This window comes from Hypanus sabinus, chromosome 4 (genome assembly GCF_030144855.1).
Source record: "Hypanus sabinus isolate sHypSab1 chromosome 4, sHypSab1.hap1, whole genome shotgun sequence".
NCBI classification, from domain to species: domain Eukaryota; kingdom Metazoa; phylum Chordata; class Chondrichthyes; order Myliobatiformes; family Dasyatidae; genus Hypanus; species Hypanus sabinus.
This window is the reverse complement of record NC_082709.1, coordinates 23,857,533-23,881,169: the sequence shown is the minus strand read 5'-3', so window position 1 is coordinate 23,881,169 and position 23,637 is coordinate 23,857,533. Positions and strand designations below refer to the sequence as shown.

Below are 23,637 nucleotides of genomic sequence, written 5' to 3'. Positions count from 1 at the left end.
TAGCTGTGATTTCTGTATAATTGTAGCTGGCTTTTATTTACTTTTTAAAAACTCTAGCAACCTCTTGTGCCAGCAGTTCCCTTTTTCATCCATTTCACAAGGAAGTAAACTAAGGTAAAAGAAAATTATTCCAAAGCCAGCCAAACAATTAACCTTAAACAAACACGAGGAAATCTGCAGATGCTGGAAATTCAAACAACACACACAAAATGCTGGTGGAACACAGCAGGCCAGGCAGCACCTGTAAGGAGAAGCACTGTCGATGTTTCAGGCTGAGACCCTTCGTCAGGACTAACCGAAAGGAAAGATAGTAAGAGATTTGAAAGTAGTGGGGAGGAGGGGGAAATGCAAAATTCCTGACGAAGGGTCTCGGCCCAAAACGTCGACAGTGCTTCTCCTTATAGATGCTGCCTGGCCTGCTGTGTTCCACCAGCATTTTGTGTGTGTTGTTTGAACCTTAAACAAAAGTGTCTTTTTATCATATACAGAGGATATATGTAGATTCATGCATTTGATTGGCAGTTTGGTATTTCTAATTATGATAAGTTCTAAAAAGCTTATCAGAATAAACAAGTTCAGTTTAAGTCACTATTAATTAGTAACATTATATAATTGTTCATCTTAAACGAAAACAGTTTCTAAATGTAATAACCTAATAAATCTAAAATTTGTTTTTTTTTTCCAGTCATATGAGTTAGTTTCCCCAAGGATCTTCCACATTGTTTTGTTAATATTTTGGAATTTTTCTGTAGTATAAATACATATATGCTACATGTGTAGATAAATTAGATAAATTGAAATTTATTTGTATTCCTAAGGTGAGTGAAATCATGCTACTTTTCTCTCTGACCTGTCCATTGGTTTGTCAATTTCTGTCTCTGCTCCCTTCATTGCTGGGAAGAACAGAGCAAATTGGCCTAGGAATGGAAAACTCTCTTGTCATACAAAACCTCTTATCAGCAGCAAACAGACAGAGATCTGTGCAACCAAAAAAAATCAACACCACTTTGCAGTATTCTTAGCAACAGAGATCATTTGAGACCTTGGTAGATTCAGTTAATGGCGAGGGGATTGCTTTCTGCAGCTGTCAGTGCAAGTTCTTTTACTTTTGTTAGAATGTCTAAACACAAATTCTGCTAGCAGAAGTAAATGTTTTTTTTAGTTTCATCTTCAAGTAAGTATATGTTTCAATATATTCTTCTTGATTATAATTGGAGAAATATCAAAGCAGTGAAGTAATTTTTGTGTTGAATTTATAAGTACATTTTAATTGATGCCACAGGTTGAATTTGGAGTTGGAATTGGTTCATCGAGGTGGAAACTTGTGTTTAGGCGGAGCAAGTGCCACGACAAAAAGATCCTGTTTAAGTAAGTGCATATGTTTATATAATTGTTGTTATTATTATTATTGTATTTATTTTTTTTCAGCTCAAGCTGGTAAAACCTGAGGTATGGGCATAGCCAAGCACGTTCATTTATCAATTGCTAGGAATTTTCAGGCTATTCTAGTGGTGTTTAGTATTCAGGCTTTCTGAAGATCTACGTAGATATTACCGTTGTCTCTGTGGTTAGGAAGGCATACAGTGCATTGACCTTCATCAACCATGGGATTGAGTTTAAGAGCTGAGAGGTAATGTTACAGGTATATAGGATCCTGGTTAGACCCCACTTGGAGTACTGTGCTCAGTTTTGGTCACCCCACTACAGGAAAGATGTGGAAACTATAGAAGGGGTGCAGGGGAGCTTTACAAAGATGTTCAAACAACGCACACAAAATGCTGGTGCAACACAGCAGGCCAGGCAGCATCTATAGGGAGAAGCGCTGTCGACGCTTTGGGCGGAGACCCTTCATCAGGACTAACTGAAAGGAAAGATAGTAAGAGATTTGAAAGTAGAAGGGGGAGGGGGAAATGCGAAATGATAGAAGACCGGAAGGGGTGGGGTGAAGTTGAGAGCGGGAAAGGTGTTTTGCAAAGGGGATACAGAGCTGGAGAAGGGAAAGGATCATGGGATGGGAAGCCCAGGGAGAAAGAAAGGGGGAGGGGAGCACCAGAGGGAGATGGTGAACAGGCAGAGTGATGAGCAGAGAGAGAGAGAAAAAAAAGAGGAGGCGTAAAAAAACTAAATATATCAGGGATGGGGTAAGAAGGGGAGGAGGGGCATTAACGGAAGTTAGAGAAGTCAATGTTTATGCCATCAGGTTGGAGGCTACCCAGCCAGTATATAAGGTGGTGTTCCTCCAACCTGAGTGTGGCTTCATCTTGACAGTAGAGGAGGCCATGGCAAAGGCATAGCGAGAACTCTCTGATACCTCCTCTTATTTATCCCTTGAACATGACCCCACTAAGGAGCGCCAGGCCACTGTCTCCTATACCATCACCAACCTTATCAGCTTTGGGGATCTCCCATCCACTACCACCAACCTCATAGTTCCCAAACTCCGCACTTCCTGTTTCTACCTCCAACCTAAGATCCATAAACCTGCCTCTCCAGGTAGACCCATTGTCTCAGCTTGCTCCTGCCCCACCGAACTCATTTCTGCATACCTTGACACTGTTTTATCCCCCCCTTGTTCAATTCCTTCCCACCTATGTTTGTGACACTTCTCACGCATTGAATTTTTTAAATGATTTTAAGTTCGCTGGCCCCCACTGCCTTATTTTCACCATGGATGCCCAGTTCCTATATACCTCCATCTCCCACCAGGAAGGTTTCAAAGCTCTTCGCTTCTTTTAGGATTCCAGACCTAACCAATTCCCCTCTACCACCACTCTCCTCTGTCTTACGTATTTAGTTCTTACTCTCAATAATTTCTCCTTTGGCTCCTCCCACTTACTTAAAACCAAAGGTGTAGCCATGGGCACCTGCATGGGTCCTAGTTATGGCCTGCCTTTTTATTGGCTTTGTGGAACAGTCCATGTTCCAAGCCTATACGGGTATCCGACCCCTCTTTTCTTTCGCTACATCGACGACTGCATTGGTGCTGCCTCCTGCATGCATGCTGAGCTTGTTGACTTCATTAGCTTTGCCTCCAACTTTCACCCTGCCCTCAAATTTACCTGGTCCATTTCCGACACCTGATATCTACTATAAGTCTACAGACTCTCACAGCTACCTGAACTATTCCTCTTCCCACCCTGTCTCTTGCAAAAATGCTATCCCCTTCTCGCAATTCCTCTGTCTCCACTGCATCTGGCGATGCTGGCTAGAGGGGCCGAATGGCCTACTGCACCTACTGTCCGTTGTCTTATCTGCTCTCAGGATGAGGCTTTTCATTCCAGGACGAAGGAGATGTCTTCCTTTTTTAAACAAAGGGGCTTCCCTTCTTCCACCATCAACTCTGCTTTCAAACGCATCTCTCCCATTTCCCGCACATCTGCCCTCACCCTATCCGCCCACCACCCCACTCGGGATAGGGTTCCCCTTGTCTTCACTTACCACCCCACCAGCATCCGGGTGCAACGTATAATTCTCTGTAACTTCTGCCACCTCCAACGGGATCCCACTACCAAGCGCATCTTCCCCCCCCCCTGCTTTCTGCAGGGATTGTTCCCTAAGCGAATCCCTTGTCCGTTCGTCCCCCCATCCCTTCCCACCGATCTCCCTCCCGGCACTTACCCTTGTAAACGTAACAAGTGCTACACCTGCCCTTACACTTCCTCCCTCGCCACCATTCAGGGCCCCAGACAGTCCTTCCAGGTGAGGCAACACTTCACCTGTGAGTCGGCTGGTGTGGTATACTGCGTCCGGTGCTCCTGGTGTGGCCTTTTATATATTGGTGAGACCCGACGCAGACTGGGAGACCGTTTCGCTGAACACTTAAGCTCTGTCTGCCAGAGAAAGCAGGATCTCCCAGTGGCCACACATTTTAATTCCACATCCCATTCCCATTCTGATATGTCTATCCATGGCCTCCTCTACTGTCAAGATGAAGCCACACTCAGGTTGGAGGAACAACACCATATATACTGGCTGGGTAGCCTCCAATCTGATGGCATGAACATTGATTTCTCTAGCTTCCATTAATGCCCCTCCTCCCTTTCTTACACCATCCCTGATATACTTAGTTTTTTTAACCCCTCCTTTTTTTTTCTCTCTCTCTGCCTGTTCTCTATCTCCCTCTGGTGCTCCCCTCACACTTTCTTTCTCCCTAGGCCTCCTGTCCCATGATCCTTTCCCTTCTCCAGCTCTGTGTCCCTTCTGCCAATCATCTTTCCGGCTCTCAGCTTCATCCCAACCCATATAATAATCATATAACAATCACAGCACGGAAACAGGCCATCTCGGCCTGTTTAGTCAGTGCCGAACTCTTAATCTCACCTAGTCCCACCTACCCGCAATCAGCCCATAACCCTCCACTCCTTTCCTGTCCATATACCTATCCAATTTTACCTTAAATGACACAACTGAACTGGCCTGTACTACTTCTACAGGAAGCTCATTCCACACAGCTATCACTCTCTGAGTAAAAAAATACCCCCTTGTGTTTCCCTTAAACTTCTGCCCCCTAACTCTCAAATCATGTCCTCTTGTTTGAATCTCCCCTACTCTCAATGGAAACAGCCTATTCATGTCAACTCAATTATCCCTCTCAAAATTTTAAATACCTCGATCAAATCCCCCCTCAATCCCCCCTCCTCCAATGAATAGAGACCTAACTTGTTCAACCTTTCTCTGTAATTTAAGTGCTGAAACCCAGGTAACATCCTAGTAAATCGTCTCTGCACTCTCTGTAATTTATTGATATCTTTCCTATAATTCAGTGACCAGAACTGCACACAATATTCCAAATTTGGCCTTACCAATGCCTTGTACAATTTTAACATTACATCCCAACTTCTGTACTCAATGCTTTGATTTATAAAGGCCAGCGTTCCAAAAGCCTTCTTCACCACTGTATCTACATGAGACTCCACCTTCAGGGAACTATGCATTGTTATTCCGAGATCTCTCTGTTCCTCTGCATTCCTCAATACCCTACCATTTACCCTGTATGTTTTATTTGGATTATTCCTGCCAAAATGTAGAACCTCACACTTCGCAGCATTAAACTCCATCTGCCAACGTTCAGCCCATTCTTCTAACCGGCATAAATCTCCCTGCAAGCTTTGAAAACCCACCTCATTATCCACGACACCTCCTACCTTAGTATCATCGGCATACTTACTAATCCAATTTACCACCCCATCATCCAGATCATTTATGTATATTACAAACAACATTGGGCCCAAAAGAGATCCCTGAGGCACCCCGCTAGTCACCGGCCTCCATCCCGATAAACAATTATTCACCACTACTCTCTGGCATCTCCCATCTAGCCACTGTTGAATCCATTTTATTACTCCAGCATTAATACCTGACAACTGAAACTTCTTAACTAACCTTCCATGTGGAACTTTGTCAAAGGCTTTGCTGAAGTCCATACAGACTACATCCACTGCCTTACCCTCGTCAACATTCCTCGTAACTTCTTCAAAAAATTCAATAAGGTTTGTCAAACATGACCTACCACGCACAAAGCCATGCTGGCTATTCCTAATCAGATCCTGTCTATCCAGATAATTATTAATACTATTTCTAAGAATACTTTCCGTTAATTTACCCACCACTGATGTCAAACTGACAGGCCTATAATTGCTAGGCTTACTTCTAGGACCCTTTTTAAACAATGGAACCACATGAGCAATACGCCAATCCTCCGGCACAATCCCCGTTTCTAATGACATCTTAAAGATCTCTGTCAGAGCTCCTGCTATTTCTACAGAAACTTCCCTCAAGGTCCTGGGGAATATCCTGTCAGGACCTGGAGATTTATCCACTTTTAAATTTCTTAAAAGCGCCAGTACTTCCACCTCTTTAATTGTCATAGGTTCCATAACTTCCTTACTTGTTTCCCACACCTTACACAATTCAATATCCTTCTCCTTAGTGAATACCGAAGAGAAGAAATCGTTCAAAATCTCTCCCATCTCTCTCGGCTCCACACATAGCTGACCACTCTGATTCTCTAAGGGACCAATTTTATCCCTCACTATCCTCTTGCTTTTAATATAACTGTAGAAACCTTTCGGATTTACTTTCACCTTATTTGCCAAACAAACCTCGTATCTTCTTTCAGCTTTTCTAATCTCTTTCTTAAGATTCCCTTTACATTCTTTATATTCCTCGAGCAATTCCTTTACTCCATGCTGCCTATATCTATTGTAGACATCCCTCTTTTTCCGAACCAAATTTCTAATATCCCTTGAAAACCATGGTGCTTTCAAACCTTTAACCTTTCCTTTCAACCTAACAGGAACATAAAGATTCTGTACCCTCATAATTTCACCCTTAAATGACCTCCATTTCTCTATTACATCCTTCCCATAAAACAACTTGACCCAATCCACTTTCTCTAAATCCCTTCGCATCTCCTCAAAGTTAGCCTTTCTCCAATCAAAAATCTCAACTCTAGGTCCTGTCCTGTCCTTCTCCATAATTATATTGAAGCTAATGCTATTGTGATCACTGGACCCGAAGTGCTCCCCAACACATACATCTGTCAGCTGACCTATTGCATTCCCTAACAGGAGATCCAACACTGCCCCATCTCTAGTCGGTACTTCTATGTATTGTTGCAAAAAAACTATCCTGCACACATTTCACAAACTCTAAACCATCCAGCCCTTTTACAGAATGAGCTTCCCAGTCTACGTGTGGAAAATTAAAATCTCCCACAATCACCACCTTGTGTTTACTACAAATATCTGCTATCTCTTTACACATTTGCTCTTCCAACTCACGCTCCCCATTAGGTGGCCTATAATACACTCCTATCAGTGTTACTACACCTTTCCCATTCCTCAATTCCACCCAAATAGCCTCCCTAGAGGAGCTCTCTAATCTATCCTTCCAAAGCACCGCCATAAGATTTTCTCGGACAAGCAATGCAACACCTCCTCCTCTGGCCCCTCCTACTCTATCACACCTGAAGCAACTAAATCCAGGAATATTTAGTTGCCAATCACACCCTTCCTGCAACCATGCTTCACTAATAGCTGCAACATCATAATTCCAGGTATCAATCCACGCTTTAAGCTCATCCACCTTTCTTACAATGCTCCTAGCATTAAAATAGATACACTTAAGATACTCTCCACCTCCTCCTCTCTTTTCATCCCTAACAATGCATTCAAATTTATTATCCTTTTCTTTCTTCTCCCCTACGTCTTCGGGCTGAGCGCATCCCTTCTCCATCACCTGCCTTTCCTCCCTCACACACTGTCTCTTTACTTGCTCTACTGGTGAACTAACCTCCTCTCCCATAGTTTCCTCAAATTGATTCCCGCCCCCCCCCATCTTACTAGTTTAAAGTCTGCCCTGTAGCCCTAGCAAACCCCCCCGCTAGGATATTGGTCCCCCCAAGATTCAACTGTAACCCGTCCTTCTTGAACAGGTCACGCCTGCCCCAGAAGAGGTCCCAATGATCCAGAAACTTGAATCCCTGCCCCCTGCTCCAATCCCACAGCCACGCATTCATCCTCCACCTAATTCCATTTCTACTCTCTCTGTCGCGTGGCACAGGCAGTAATCCTGAGATTACTACCTTTGCGGTCCTTCTTCTTAACTACCTTCCTAACTCCCTATACTCTCGTTTCAGGACCTCTGCCTCTTTCCTACCTATGTCATTGGTACCTACATGTACCACGACCTCTGGCTCTTCACCCTCCCACTTCAGGATATCTTGGACGCGATCAGAAACGTCCCGAACCCTGGCACCAGGGAGGCAAATTACCATCCGGGACTCCCAATCACCTTCACGGAACCGCCTGTCTGAACCCCTGACTATTGTGTCCCCTATTACTATGGTCCTCTTTCTTCTAACCCTACCCTTCTGAGCTACAGGGCCATCCTCTGTGCCAGAGGCCCAGCCACTGTCACTTCCACCAGGTAGGCTGTTCCCCCCCCAACAGTACTCAAACATAAGTACTTATTGTCAAGGGGTACAGCCACTGGGGTACTCTCTAGTACCTGTCTCTTCCCCTTCCTGACCGTGATCCACCTATCTGCCTCCCGTGGCCCCAGAGTGACCACCTGCCTGTAGCTCCTCTCAATCACCTCCTCACTCTCCCTGACCAGGGGAAGGTCATCGAGCTGCAGCTCCAGTTCCCTAACTCGGTCCTTCAGGAGCTGCAGTTTGGCGCACCTGGCGCAGATGTGGACGTCCGGGAGGCTCGGAGACTCCAGGACCTCCCACATCCAACACCGAGAACAACAAGCTGCCCTCACACTCATACTTCCCAAATAACTGAAAATAACAAGAACTAAAAGATAAGCCTACTGTGCCCTCTTCCACCTAAGCCCCCTGAGCCCAAGCCCTACACTCTGCTCCCGGCGCACTCCGCTGCCCGCTTCTTAAGGCTGCGTTCTTTTTATATCTTCCCTCCTTCCCAGGCCTCCTTCACGCGCCTGTGCAGTCCCGCCTCTCAGAACTCCGATCTGAGACGCAATTGGACAATTTGAAAATGGCCGCCGCCGCACTTCCTCTCAAAGCCTCGCTGTCTTCTTCCAAAAGACCCCTCCGGTCTTCTCCTATCATTTCACATCCCTCCCCCTCCTACTTTCAAATTTCTTACTATCTTTCCTTTCAGTTAGTCCTGATGAAGGGTCTCAGCCCGAAACATCGACAGTGCTTTTCCCTATAGATGCTGCCTGGCCTGCTGTGTTCCACCAGCATTTTGTGTGTGTTGTTTGAATTTCCAGCATCTGCAGATTTCCTCGTGTTTGCTTTACAAGAATGTTGCCTGGATTGGGGAGCATGCCTTATGAGAATAGGTTGAGTGAACTTGGCCTTTTCTCCTTGGGAGTGACGGAGGATAAGAGGTGTCCTGATAGAGGTGCATAAGGTGATGAGGGGCATTGATCATGTGGATAGTCAGAGGCTTTTTCCCAGGGCTGAAATGGCTAACACGAGAGGATGCAGTTTTAAGGTACTTGGACGTAGGTACAGAGGAGATGTCAGGGGTAAGTTTTTTATGCAGAGAGTGGTGAGTGCTTAGAATGGGCTGCCGGCGACGGTGGTGGGAGCTGATAGGAAAGGGTCTTTTAAGAGACTCCTGGATAGGTACTTGGAGCATAGAAAAATAGAGGGCTATGGGTAACCACAGGTAATTTCTAAAGTAAGTACATGTTTGGCACAGCATTGTGAACCGAAGGGTCTGTATTGTGCTGTAGGTTTTCTATGTTTCTATGTGTAGACCTCATTGTTTAATGCTATTATTGTTATTACCCTTCCCTTTGCATTCTTGCTTACTCCTTTTCTCTCAAATAATGGCATTTAACCAGATATTTCACTGTGATTACATTTGAGGATAATAACATGCAAGCCTATGAAGTTACAGAAGCCAACAAATGGCTTTACAAAATTTGATAAAACAACTCAAATATACATTATTCAATTGTGGCTCATGACAAAAGTGCTGAAAGAATTTTCAATGTTCATTGGTTTTTATTGGGTCCACAGTATTATTCAGATCATATTCTGTAATCTTATTCGTCTTTTGTAGAAAATAAAGCCACTTGAGACCTTGGTAGATTCAGCTAATGATGTGAAGATTGCTTTCTACAGCTGTCAGTGTGTATTTTTTTATTTTGTTAGAATGTCTGACCAAAATATATTGTGTTCAGTTGTAATTGCCTCATTATAGAAGGATTGGGGCTGAGAGGAAAATTGGATCAGTCATGATGAAATGGCAGAGCGAATTCGATGGGCGAAGTAGTCTAATTCTGCTCCAATATCTTATGGTCTTGTGTGGAAGCTTTGAAGAGGATGTAGAGAAGATTTATCAGGATGCTGCCTGGATTAGAGAATACTTTTATTAGGATAGATTGAGCTACGGCCTTTACCTTTAGAGCAAACAAGACGAGAAGTGACTTGACAAAGGTATACAGGATGATGAGACACACAGATCAAGTGGATAGCTGAAGAATTTTCCCCCAGGGCAGAAATGGCTAATACTGGGGGTGGGGGCATAATGTTAAGGGGATTGGAGGGAAGTATAGTGGGATTGTCAGAGGCAAGTTTGCTTTTTACACAGAGTGGTGAGTGTGTGGAAAACTCTGGCAAGAGTGATGGTAGAAGCAGATAGGAGAATTTAAGAAGCTCTGAGATCAGCACATGATTGATAGTAAATTGAGGGCTATGTAGGAGGGAACGGTTAGATTGTACTGAAGGGAAGGAGAAAAATCTATTATGGTATTATAGCATGTATTGTGAACCAATTTACAGAACACTGAAGTAAAGAATATAAGCAGTTACTAGAATCTAATTAGACTTGTTCCTTTTTCATAACTCATATGATCCAGAAATCTGAAGTAATTAACTCTAGACATTTAGCCAAAATAATTTCATTTAATCAAATAAATCAAGAATAAATATTGTTAATGTGTTGTGGAAATTGACAGATTATCATAAAGATCACATCTGGATTATATCATCTGGTGATAATAAACCAACAGGACCGTTACATCAGAGTGATAGGGGAATAATATATATTTGTGAGGAAATGGCCCCAAGTCTTTGGACCCCATGAAGCTTGATGCTTTCAGTTCCAGGTGAAAGTGACTGGGCACGATGTCAGGATGTCTTTTGTCTGAATATTGCATTGAAGTTCCTGAGCTAAACAAACATTATTGGACTTTTAGGAAGGAAAATAGTTAAAAGTTCTTAGAGGTTCTGGAATCTTTGGAAGAACTCACATTTTGCTCGGGACATTGCTTTGCTCAATCACCTTCAACTGCTTTAACAGCAACAATTACTTTATATCATATGGTTGTGCAGGTGTTCACTAAAAGACTGCATGTTGTTTAATTCTCTTTGTAGCTTCTGAGAAAGTGAGGAAATACTACATGGAGCAGTACTTGGGTATAGAATGTTAAGTATCAAGTAACTGAAGCCACATGACTCAGGCAATGGCCATTTTCAACAAATATCTGGTCCATCACCATTATCAGGACTTATTTTTTTTAAATACTACGAATCTAAAATATGTCTGGACCAGTCACACACAGACTATGGCATCTAGAGCAGGTCAGAGGCTGAGTATCTTTCGATGATCTGTTTCCAAAGACACCCAAACTCATTCAGCATCTATAAAGCAATAATTAGGAGTGTCTGATCGTTTACTTTTCACTTTCCTGGAAGAGTGCATCTCTAACAACATTCAAAGCAGTCTGCTTATTGGCAATGTATCCATTACCCAAAACATATCTTACCTCTACTACAGGCTCTACATGACAGCTCTGTCACCCGCGGTTCCTCTCCATATCAAACACTATCTTGACATGGAAATAAGTACAGTGCCTATAAAAAGGTATTCACCCCACTTGGAGGTTTTCATGATCATATTGTTTTATAACATTGAATCACAATGGATTTAATTTGGCTTTTTGGACACTGATCAACAGAAAAAGAAACTGAAAGCAGATCTCTACAAAGTGATCTAAATTACAAGTATAAAACACAAAATAATCGCTGCATAAGTATTCCCCCCCTTAATATGAATCATCAAATCATCACTGGTGCAGCCAATTCGTTTTAGAAGTTACATAATTAAATCGAGATCTGTTTTTGGAGACCTTTGTGCATTCAAGGTGTTTCAATTGCTTGTAGTAAAAATGCACCTGTATCTAGAAGGTCCAACTGCTGGTGAGTCAGTATCCTGGCAAAAAATACACCATGAAGACAAAAGAACACTCCAAGCAACTCCACGAGTAGGTTATTGAAAAGTACAAGTTAGGAGATGGATAAGATGGATACAAGAAAATTTCCAAGTCGCTGAATACCCCGTGGAATACAGTCAAGTCAATCATCATGAAATGAAAAGAATATGGCACAGCTGTAAATCTGCCTAGAGCAGGCTGTCCTCAAAAACTGAGTGACCAAGAAACTTATGACAACTCTGGAAGAGTTGCAAGCTTCAGTTGCTGAGATGGGAGAGACTGCCCATACAACAACTGTTGTCCGGGTGCTTCACCAGTTGCAGCTTTGTAGGAGAGTGGCAAAGAGAAAGCCACTTTTGGAAAAAAAAACACTCACATGAAATCTCGGCTAGAGTTTGCCAGAAGGCATGTGAGAGACTCTGAAGTCAGCTGGAAGGAGATTCTGTGATCTGATAAAAATGAAAATTGAGCCTTTTGTTTTTGATGATGTGCTAAGCACTGCACATCATCAAAAACACACCATCCCTACTTTGAAGCATGCTGGTGGCTGCATCATGTTGTGGGAAGCTTCACTGCAGCAGGCCCTGGAAGGCTTGTGAAGATAAAGAGTATAATGAGTGCAGCAAAATACAGGGAAATCCTGGAAGAAAACTTGTTGCATTCTGTAAGAGATCTGCAACCTGGGAGATCTGATTTCCAGCAAGACAATGACTCTCAGCATAAAGCCAAGACTACACAGGAATGTCTTAAAAACAACAAAGTTAATGTCTTGGAGTGGCCAAGCCAGAGTCCAGACCTGAATCCAATTGAGAATTTGTGGCTGAACTTGAAAAGGGCTGTTCATTCATGATGTTTATGCAATCTGACAGGGCTTGAGCAGTTTTATAAAGAAGAATGGGGAAAAATTGTAGTGTCCAGATGTGCAAAGCTGATAGAGACCTATCCACACAGACTCTATGATGTAATTGCTGTCAAAGGTGCATCTACTAAATACTGACTTGAAGGGAGTAAACACCTATGCAATCAATTATTAGTGTTTCATATTTTGTTAATTTGGATCACTTTATAGAGATCTGTTTTTACTTTGACACGAAAGAGTTTTTTTCTGTTGACACAAAGTACACTACTGATGCTGTGGTCAAATCAACACGTACAAACAAGCTGGATGAACTCAGCAGGTTGGGCAGCGTCCGTTGACTGCTCCTTTCAGCAGATGCTGCCCGACCTGCTGAGTTCATCCAGTATTTTTTTCTGTTGATCAGTGTCAAGAAAAACCAAATTAAATCCACCGTGATTCAATGTTGTAAAGCAATAAAACATGAAAACTTCCAAGGGAGGGGTTGAATACTTTTTATAGGCACTGTATGTTGCAATATTGCTGGAACTGAATTAATTTTTTTTTTGCAAGATATGGAAGTCTAACGTGTTTTACTCACTGAGGTGTAATTTGATGTTTCAACAATTGGCAGCTGGAACATGGATGGGTAAATCAGTTTCAGCTAATCTGAGTAACTTAAATATTGTATTCACACCATAATGACTTGGACCTGACAGTTTTTGCAGTGTGTTGATATCTTCCATCCACACTTTTGCATTATAGTACTATGTAGTATCACAGTGGAAGTCTGTGGTGCACACAGCTGGTTTGATATATTCGGTTTCCACAGCAGATGACACAAATTTGGAGCAAGCTAATAGTTTCTAAAAGGCACCAGATATCAAATTTGAAGTTTAAGCTTACAGTTACATATCTCCAATTTTTCTATTCATCATGCAATTCAGTATAGTGGCAAAGAGATAAATTAAATTGTACACCTCATATAAAATTACATTCTTTAATCACAGGTATTACCATGATTCTTAATACATAAATTTCCTATTTGTTTTGGAAGACAAAGCTGTATTTGTGCCAATGGAAGTATGCCACATAGCAAGCAAGCCTCACTTTTGGCTATTAATGGGAGGAGGGAACTGTAGCACAGGCGCAATACACGTGATGCAGCCCTTCATGGTCCTCTGCACTTGCATCTAAAAGTGGAAAAAAAGTAAGAACTTGTTTTGTGAGCTGACGATGCATTCATTGCTCTAAGTATTTATGCATTAATTTATGGAACTGTGACTATTGGCAAATAAAGAAAGCAAACAATAGATGGAGCTAAGCACTCTCATGACCATTTTTCAAAGACATGCAGTTAGGGTTATTTGTGTAGGCATGCAATGTTGGTGCTGAAAGCATGGAGACGCAAGCTGCCTAGCACAATCCTCACTGATGCACTTCACTGTGTGTTTTGAAGTACATATGCTAATACTTATCTTAATTTGAAATGGTTAAAGCTCTGTGTCTAGCAATGAGTAGTGGCAGAGAGTTAAATTTCTAATAAGAGGTTTGGAGACAAATTCCATCCTTGCTCATGTTTGGACCCACAAGTGAGTGTTGAAGCATCTGCGACATGTTCACCCAGAAGTGCTGAGTGGATGAGCTTACCTTACTTCTGTCTGGGGCCTGTACCTTTACAGAATTCACTAATGCTCTTTAGAGGAGGTTCTTACCAATCAACAAACTCATTCGTAAGGCCAGTGATGTTGTGGGGGTGGACTCTCTGACGGTGGTGTCTGAAAAAAGGATGTTGTCCAAGTTGCATGCCATCTTGGACAATGACTCCCATCCACCCCATAATGTACTGGTTAGGCACAGGAGTACATTCAGCCAGAGACTCATTCCACCGAGATGTAACACTGAGTGTCATAGGAAGTCATTCCTACCTGTGGCCATCAAATTTTACAACTCCTCCCTCGGAGTGTCAGACACCCTGTGCCAATAGGCTGGTTCTGGACTTATTTCCACTTGGCTTGATTAACTTATTATTTAATTATTTATGGTTTTATTTTGCTATATTTCTACACTATTCTTGGTTGGTGCGGCTGTAACGAAACCCAGTTTCCCTCAAGATCAATAAAGTATGTCTGTCTGTCTTTTTATCTATGTGACTCTAACACCTTGTGGGGCACTACAATTTCATTGAAAGTTATAGATTCAGATCTGATTATTTAAACAGAGAGATCATGAGACAGCCTAGACCAGGGGTTCCCAACCTTTTTTATGCCATAGACCAATACCATTAAGCAAGGGGTCTGTGGATCCCAGGTTGGGAACCCCTGGTTTAGACCATCAGCAGTAGCAAAGTTCTCCACTACAATTCTGCATCTCCCTCACTTCATTCTATCCTTACTTTACCAATCCTGCTTGTATGAAGTGAGCACAAGAGTGCTCAGTGAAATTCTGATTGGAAAGCTGCAACGCTGTGTTATTTTTATATTTCCTGTCAATATAGAAGGAAGCTATTTCAGTCATTGAGTCTATGTGGCTCATTTTCCCTGTAACTTCCTTATGCCCATTAATATCACTCAGGTTCTACTATTTACCTAAACACTAGAGGCAGTTGTATGGTAGCCAATTAACCTTACCACCCGGCACATGATAGGAATGTGGGAGCGAGCTGAAACATGGAGAGATATATATATTCAAATAAACAGTATAGGATTGAAATGGGATGATTTGGATGGTTTCAAATTGCTGGGAAAAAACTGAGGGAACAAACATGCTATATGATTCTATGAAGTCTGGAATGATTTTGATTTCAGTTGTGTTTTGATATTATGCATATCCAAAATCCCCACAATGGAAGAATCCATACATATGCCATGGGATGAAAGCTGAGATTGACGGAACCACTCAGCAGGTCAGGTAGCATAAGTTAGTTTTAGATTTTCCCTCCTCCCCTAATCTGACAGAGTCATTAACCTGAAACAGTAACTCTGGTCACTATCCATTGATGCTACTTGCCCTGCTGACTATTTTCCTCTTTTATTTTGGACTTTTAGGAACTTTTTGATTTCCAGCTTTTCATGGCCCTTTACCCAAGATCATCCAAAGTCATTTTCCAAAATAAAACTTATTTTGGACATTAGACTTGCTTAGTAATCTTAGAGCTAAGTGGGAACCAAGTTGCTATGTTGTCCAATTACAGTGCAATAAGTGTCAAGTGATACGGGAATAAGTATAAATCAGATATAGGGAACAAACTTTTTATTTGGTTAAGCTTGTGTTTTTATGTTATTTGCACTGTTTACCAAATTTGAAGCATTAAACTAGATGACTTGAGAGAGGTTGTGACACCGATGTTAATTGTGGGAAAGGAAAAATGAGTTGTCAACAGTAAGTTAGACTGTATGTCAAGATGCAAGATGGTGTGCAAATAAAGGCATGAAAAATAGAGACCTTGAAGAAGCAATCAGTGCAGAGATCACTACGGTTCAGTTCTTTATATCCAGTACGGTATTTAAATACAATGCTTAATTTGGTCCAGTGGCTATTTATAGAAGGGTCTTATTAAATTTGATGTGCACAGTTTAGTGCATTAGAGTGATACCAATAACATGTTAATTCAGCATATTCGGTAATGACACAGGAATGGGAAGAAACAGACTATAATTCATCCCGGTAGGATCAAGTTCAAGTTTATTGTCATCTGGCTGTACGTATAAATATTCAACCAAATGAAGCAACATTCTTTCAGACCACGGTACACCCACAAAACATGTATCACACACAGCACATAAACCAAAATATTACTATAAATCAGTTAATAAATTACAATTCAAAATGCATGTAGTACACTGCAAAGGTAGACAGTAAATAGCTGGCTGTCCTAGTGACAAGACCTCAGTGTTGGCAGGTTAGTTTCACAGTCTGAAGGAAGAAGCTGTTACCCAGTCTTGCAGTCGTCATCTTGATATTTCTGTACCTCCTTCTTGACAGTTGTGGGTAAAGAGATTGTGGGATGAATGGTAGAGATTCTCAATAATGCTTTGGGCCCTTTGTCTGCAACACTCCCAGTAAATGTTACAAATGGAGGGGGGAGGGAGACCCCAGTAATCCTCTCATGATTTTTTACTATCTAAGCATTATGTGTTTTTAAATACAATTAACAGTATTAGTTGGTTTCAAATTGAAATAAATATTATTTTACATTGGAAGATTCTACAAAAAAAAACAGCCACCCTTATGAAAATCATATAACTTTTATCTTGATTAATTAGCTTGTTTTTCTGACCCAACAAAGCTGGCACATGAGAATTTAAAATCAATGTGATATCCTTGATGCACTTCTGTAAATATGCTTTTTTCAAAGAATGGAATAAAATTGTGAAGGATATTGAATTTCTTTTGTAAAGTATATTGGAAGATCTAAATTGTACTGGGGAATAGGAAGACAAATGTTAATTTCTCTTGAATATCAAAATGGTCGTCTATCATTATACACCATTCTTTTGACACCAGTGTTGTCTGGTTGTCATCTGACATCTCATGCCTCAGGCTTGTAATTATCTCCAACAGCTTTTAAAATAATTGAAGATTGAGATTGCACTGCAATTGATTGCTGTCACCTGCTTCCTGAATACAGAGTAAATGAGGATGAAATGATTTGGCAACCATTCCTTTTTCACAGCAGTGTTTCACTCCTGGGATACTAAAAATCTGAAATAGATCTCTTTAGCACTTGATAGTGAAATCTTATTTAATTAACTTGAATTTTGAAACAAATATGTGCTTAAATACTTGTTGAAAAAAATATAAATGAATTGATGTTCACGAAGTGTATGTTGTGTTTCTGTATACAATGAATGTTATGGTGTTAACACTAGACTAATAACCACTACAGTTACATTTTCCCATATACAAACAAGTGATTTTATCAAATAGTTTTTTCTGATCTCTTCCTCTTTTTTTTGTTGAGATTGAGTGCTATTATGGTTCCATGGATGGCAGGTCAGCTTTTAGTAAATCTAGCAAGCAATTGTTGATGGACAAGAGGGTGGATGAAGTATAGGATTATGCACAGTCTTCTTGTTAGATAGAGCAGGTTTGAAGTACTCTTACTCCTCCCTTGTCCCTATAAAATGTGTTTAGTATTTGATTAGAATTAGCCATCCAACAAAAAAAAATATTACACGATGTACTATATACCTCCATAAGGTACCCTTCCTTTAGAGATAATCAAATCAGCAATTGACATGCTTCACAATTTTCCCCTCATGCTCAACTGGTCCAATATTTCTAGCTAAGATAACAACAGCTTATTCAAAATAATTAGTTTATCAAACTTTGCACCTTCTCTGTCATATATGAATAATTTATTGGGTAAGTTTGACAGGCAACTCTCAACTGTAGAGTTTAAAACTGAGCAGATATTTTCTCATCTAAAATTGATTAAACTGAAGTAAGATGTCTTGATTAGAACACAATCAAAGCTTTTGTTTATTTCTGTCATAAAAAACAAATACTCTAATAAAAATTCATTGGCATTGCACAGGTTGATGATAAATTTCTATAACAATTGTTTTTGTAAATTGCCCTGAATTATGATGTATGTCAATGACTTGGACTATGGGATTAATAGATTTATGGCTAAATGTGCTGATGATGCAAAGATAGGTGGAGGAGTGGGTAGTGTTGAGGAAACAGAGAGCCTGCAGAGAGACTTGGATAGTTTAGAAGAATAGGAAAAGAAGTGGCAAATGAAATACAATGTTGGAAAGTGTATGGTTATGCACTTTGGTGGAAAAAATAAATGAGCAGAGAATTCAAAATGCAGAGATGCAATGGGACTTGGGAGTCCTTGTGCAGGATACCCTAAAGGTTAACCTTCAGGTTGAGTTGGTGGTGAAGAAGGCGAATGTAATGTTGGCATTCATTTGTAGATGTATAGAATATACAAGTAGGAAAGTGATGTTGAGGCTCTATAAGGCACTCGTGAGACTACACTTGGAGTATTGTGTGCAGTTTTGGGCTCCTTATTTTAGAAAGGAAATACTGACATTTGAGAGGGTTTAGACAAGATTCACGAGAATGAATCCAGGAATGAAAGGATTACCTTATGAGGAATGTCTGGCAGCTCTTGGGTTGTATTCCCTGGAGTTCAGGAAAATAAAGGGGGATCTCATTGAAACATTCCGAATGTCAAAAGGCCTGAACAGATTAGATATGGCAGTTATTTCTCATGGTAGCAGAGTCTAGGACAAGAGGGCACGACTTCAGGATTGAAGGATGTCCATTTAGAACAGAGATGCTGAGAAATTATTTTAGTCAGAGGGTGGTAAATCTGTGGAATTCGTTGCCCCAAGGAGCTGTGGAGGTCAAGTCATTGGGTGCATTTAAGGAAGAGATAGATAGGTTTTGATTAGCCAGTGCATCAAAGAGTATGGGAGTGGGGATGACTGGAAGAATTGGATCAGCCCATGATTGAATGGCGGAGCAGACCTACTTCTGCTCCTCTTGAGGAATCAAGAACACATCCATTCCAAACTGAGATTACACATTTTGCATAGTTTATCCTCTTTCGTAAATTTCCGAATTAGGTATAGGGTGTCAAATAATGTACACTTTAATCTTTCCTTGTTTTTCCACATTTATTTTTTGATATTTTGAAAAAAGCATATTTTTGCAACAATGACTTTCCTCCCTTTGAATATCATCCAAGGTTAATCATTCAGCTTCTGATTTTGATAGGTTAACATCCACTTATCTGTCCATTATCCAAGTTCAGCTATAAACATTTTTCAACTGAATCTTTCTCAAAACACCTGTACTTGATGGAAATATTTTCCCCTTCTTCTGAAGCTGGGAATGAAAACATTTTCATCACCATCATCAGTAGAGTTTTCCAAATCCATTTCTAAAATAGTATATCCTTTAACAGAGCTATTTTTAAAAATTTTCTAAATGATTTCAAGACTGATTGAAGAATAGGTTTTTATTTCAATATGTTAATTTTTAAATTTAGGTAAATTTAAAAAGTAAACAGTTACGAAAAACAAATGCATAATACCACCAAGTGAACCAAATGAAGAAAGGGGGCAAAAAATAATCTGCAAGAAGAACCCAAAATATTGACCATCCCTTTGCCTCACAGATGCTGCTTGGCCTGCTGTACTCTTCCAGTAGTTTATTTTTTTGCTCCTGTTTCCATCATCTGCAGTCTCTTGTTCCTGGCTTGGAAGAATGAGGGATTCACCTTAAAGTAAGATTGGAGATAACTACAAATTGACACAGCAGATGTCATGTATTTGAATTGTTTTGACTAATCTTCCACTGAGCTGATCTGGAAGTACCTGTATGAAAGAAGTGGAGTTTCTGAGTCCATTATTGTGACACCTTGGATTCCACAACAGTCTGAGTTGAGCGGCAAATCAGCTTCAGTTTTTAGTGGAAAATGTGACAGTTCTCTTGTGCAGGATCAGTTGATTTCATACATACCTGTAAAAAGCAAGTATTATAAAGTAAAGTTTTAGAAAGAGCAGGCATTTTATTCAAATTTGGAAACAAAAGGTTGCTATAGACAGATAGAGGCTGTTTAAGAAACCTGACCTTGAATTAATTACCCTTTTAAAATCAATGAATTATATTTAAGAAGCTTTTGTTTATATCTATCCGGCTGTCTGGATCCATATACTGAATGTTGCCCATGACATACTGATAGGCTATCTTGTACTTTTTTAAAAAAAGACAAAATACAGCTGAAGGCTACAGTGACATTGTAAATTGTCCTGTGTTATGCTAGGGTTAAATAGGTGGGCTGCTGGGCAGTGAGGCTTGTTGGGTCAGAAGGGCTGTTCCCTGCTGTATCTCTAAATAATAGATAAATAACTAAGTGGAGAAGATCTGTAATCAGTTTTATCTCCATCCTTATTGTTGTGAGGCTCTGGCTTTGCGTGCCTCTGGCTATTTTGTAAGCTTGTAGTAGTGTGGTGAACTATGTGCCTGTCTGGACACGCCCCCTTCTGACTGCTCCTGTGGCTCCTCCCACAGGCCCCTGTATAAAGGCGATCGAGGTCTGATCCTCTGCCTCATTCTCCAGGATGTAATATGATGGTCACTCACTGCTGGTTCAGTCAATAAAAGCCGATATCTCGCCTTACGTCTCAGAGTGAGTTATTGATGGTGCATCAATTTTATTGACTGAAAGTTTTAAAACATGGAAACCGTTTTACGTTCGGAAAGGTTGGATTTGGACCCTCAAGACCCTGAAGCAGCTCTTGCCTTTGAACACTGGCTTGCATGCTTCCAATCATACTTGGCGGAGCTTCGTGCGACTGACCCTGCCGTTATGTACAGAATTCTCTTCTCGAGGGTCACCCCAAAAGTTTATTCCATTATCCAGGACCTGCCGACCTACGAAGGGGCACTGGACGCCCTCAAAAGACAGTACCTGTGGCCGGTGAACACCGTCTACGCAAGACATCGTTTAGCTACCCGGCAACAGCGGCCTGGAGAATCGAGCACCGGGTTTCTCCGAGCACTACAGACACTCGTCCGAGCTTGTGACTGCAAGACGCTCACGGCAGAACAACATGCGGAGCTGCTGGTGCGAGGTGCCTTTGTGATGGGACTGAGGTCAGTGTACGTGCGCCAGCGACTGATGGAACACTCCGACCTTACGCTCTGCGATCGAGACGGCCAACGCTCTGGAAGCTGCGCTGCACTACGCCGATGCTGTCCAGTCGCGCGATTCCCCGCCGGTTCCGTGGACGCCTCAGACCCCACCGCCGGCTCCCGGGAGCGAAATCGCCACTGCCAGTCGCGATTCCACGAGCTCCCTGAACCCGACCACAGCGGCAGCCCGTCAGAAGCCCGTGCTTTGTTATTTCTGTGGACTCAAAAGGCACCCTCGAAAACGCTGCCCAGCGCGAGAAGCGACCTGCTCCAGCTGCGGAAAGCGGGGCCATGTTGCCAAGGTCTGTAAGTCTAAACTACAAGCGGAGTGCAGCGCTGCAGGTGAAACATGTGGGCGGCCATCTTTGTCGGCGTCAGCACGCCCCGCCCCCGACCCTCCAATGCTTACCGGGTACCCCGGATGTGGGCGGCCATCTTTGTCGGCGTCAGCATGCCCTGCCCCCGACCCGCCAATGCTTACCGGGTACCCCGGATGTGGGCGGCCATCTTTGTCGGCGTCAGCACGCCCCGCCCCCGACCCTCCGATGCTTTCCGGGTACCCCGGATGTGGGCGGCCATCTTTGTCGGCGTCAGCACGCCCCGCCCCCGACCCTCCGATGCTTTCCGGGTACCCCAGATGTGGGCGGCCATCTTTGTCGGCGTCAGCACCCCCCGCCCCCGACCCTCCAATGCTTACCGGGTACCCCGGATGTGGGCGGCCATCTTTGTCGGCGTCAGCATGCCCCGCCCCCAACCCGCCAATGCTTACCGGGTACCCCGACGGCGATTCAACTCTGGCCACCATAACCCTCGACCAAAGCGCCCCACACCAGCTTGCAAGGTCCATGATGGACATCCGGGTTGAGGGGTACAGGACTAGATGCCTGTTTGACACGGGCAGCACTAAGAGTTTTATTCACCCGGACACAGTGCAACGCTGCGGACTCGCAACACGGCCAGTAAGTCAGAAGATCCATTTGGTTTCTGGGTCGCATTCCACAGACATCTGGGCGGGTTGTGTAGCGACATTGGTGGTGCAAGGCACAGAGTATCGGAACTTTACGCTACTGGTCATGCCCAATCTGTGCGCACCTGTGCTATTGGGGCTGGACTTCCAGAGCCACCTCGAAAGTGTGACTATGGTATATGACAGGGCCCTCCCACCACTCACTGTCCAGAATCCTCAGTTCTGTGGGACTTCATCACTATTGACCACACACACACAGCGACACACACATCCCATCCAGCACGACAGCTGCGCTACCGACACCACTTGCAGTCTCTCCACTCTCAAGGTCCCTCCCCCGCTGCTGTTCGCCAACCTGACCCCGACTGTAAACCGGTGGCGACTAAAAGCAGGAGGTACAGTGAGGGGGACAGGGCCTTCATTCAGTCAGAGGTGCAGTGGCTGCTCAGGGAGGGGATCATTGAGCCAAGCACAAGCCCTTGGAGGGCCCAGGTGGTCGGATGGTGCCCCCCCCCCCCCCCCCCCCACGAACTCCTATTCTCTTTTCCCAGGAAGTCTGTCACTCTACCAGTTTGGCTGATGTCCCCGGGGCCAGTGCTGCTCCGGAAACATGTGAGGAGCAATAAATACTCCCGGCTGGTCGAGAGGGTTCACCTTCTGCATGCAAACCCCCAGTATGCTTACGTGGTCTTACCTGATGGGCAGGAGGACACGGTCTCCATCCGCGACCTGGCGCCCGCAGGTGCAGCAGACCACTACCCTGAACACTCTCCGGTAACTATGAACCCTGTACCCGAGGTGACACTGCGCTCACCAGGCCCTACATGGACTCCTCATGACATTTCTATACCAGGTGCCTCGCACATGCATGAGCTGGAATCAGCACAACCTCCGTCTCCTGTGCAATCACCAATGTTGCCGGCATCGGTGCAATCACAGCCGGTGCTACGTAGATCGCAGTGACAGATTCGCCCACCTGATAGACTTGACCTGTAAGAAACTTCGCCACATGGGGACTCTTTCAAACAAAGGGGGGTGAATGTGGTGAACTAAGTGCCTGTCTGGACACGCCCCCTTCTGACTGCTCCTGTGGCTCCTCCCACAGGCCCCTGTATAAAGGCGATCGAGGTCTGATCCTCTGTCTCATTCTCCAGGATGTAATATGATGGTCACTCACTGCTGGTTCCTTCTTCAGTCAATAAAAGCCGATATCTCGCCTTACGTCTCAGAGTGAGTTATTGATGGCGCATCAATTACCCAACAGTTAGATTCATTAACAAGGTAGCAATTTTATGAACAAAGCCTGTTTTAATCTGTACTAAGTATCCAAGCATTTTTGCTCTCAGACCAGTTCCTTCAGTAATTTCTCTGAGCTGCTTCAAGTAACTCCAGCAGAATTATATGTTGAATTACATAACATTCCTGTGATTTCCTAGATGGAAATTATGACAACTCCATCTTGTAAAATGTGAATATC

General features: G+C 42.8%; 2 protein-coding genes across 4 annotated transcripts in view; both read left to right on the top strand.

Moving 5' to 3' along the window:
- The window catches only part of ubr3 (ubiquitin protein ligase E3 component n-recognin 3), a 248,653-nt gene that overhangs the window by 190,758 nt on the left and 34,258 nt on the right, over window positions 1-23,637 (top strand). For all 3 annotated transcript variants that reach the window (XM_059966618.1, XM_059966617.1, XM_059966619.1), the window contains one exon: window positions 1,283-1,368. In XM_059966618.1, coding sequence (XP_059822601.1) covers window positions 1,283-1,368 — 86 coding nt within the window. The remainder of the gene's footprint in view (window positions 1-1,282; window positions 1,369-23,637) is intronic.
- On the top strand, window positions 20,714-23,383 carry LOC132392217 (uncharacterized). Its single transcript, XM_059966057.1, has 2 exons — window positions 20,714-21,495; window positions 23,266-23,383. The coding sequence occupies exons 1-2, from the start codon at window positions 20,736-20,738 to the stop codon at window positions 23,292-23,294; spliced, it is 789 nt and encodes a 262-aa protein (XP_059822040.1). The 5' UTR covers window positions 20,714-20,735; the 3' UTR covers window positions 23,295-23,383.

What these genes read in the sequence shown, in the direction of transcription:
- LOC132392217 (XM_059966057.1), top strand. Translation starts at nt 20,736, where the DNA reads ATGGAAACCGTTTTACGTTCGGAAAGGTTGGATTTGGACCCTCAAGAC. An exon ending in AGCGGGGCCATGTTGCCAAG is followed by an intron (nt 21,496 to 23,265) that starts GTCTGTAAGTCT and finishes CTCCTCCCACAG; the next exon opens with GCCCCTGTATAAAGGCGATC.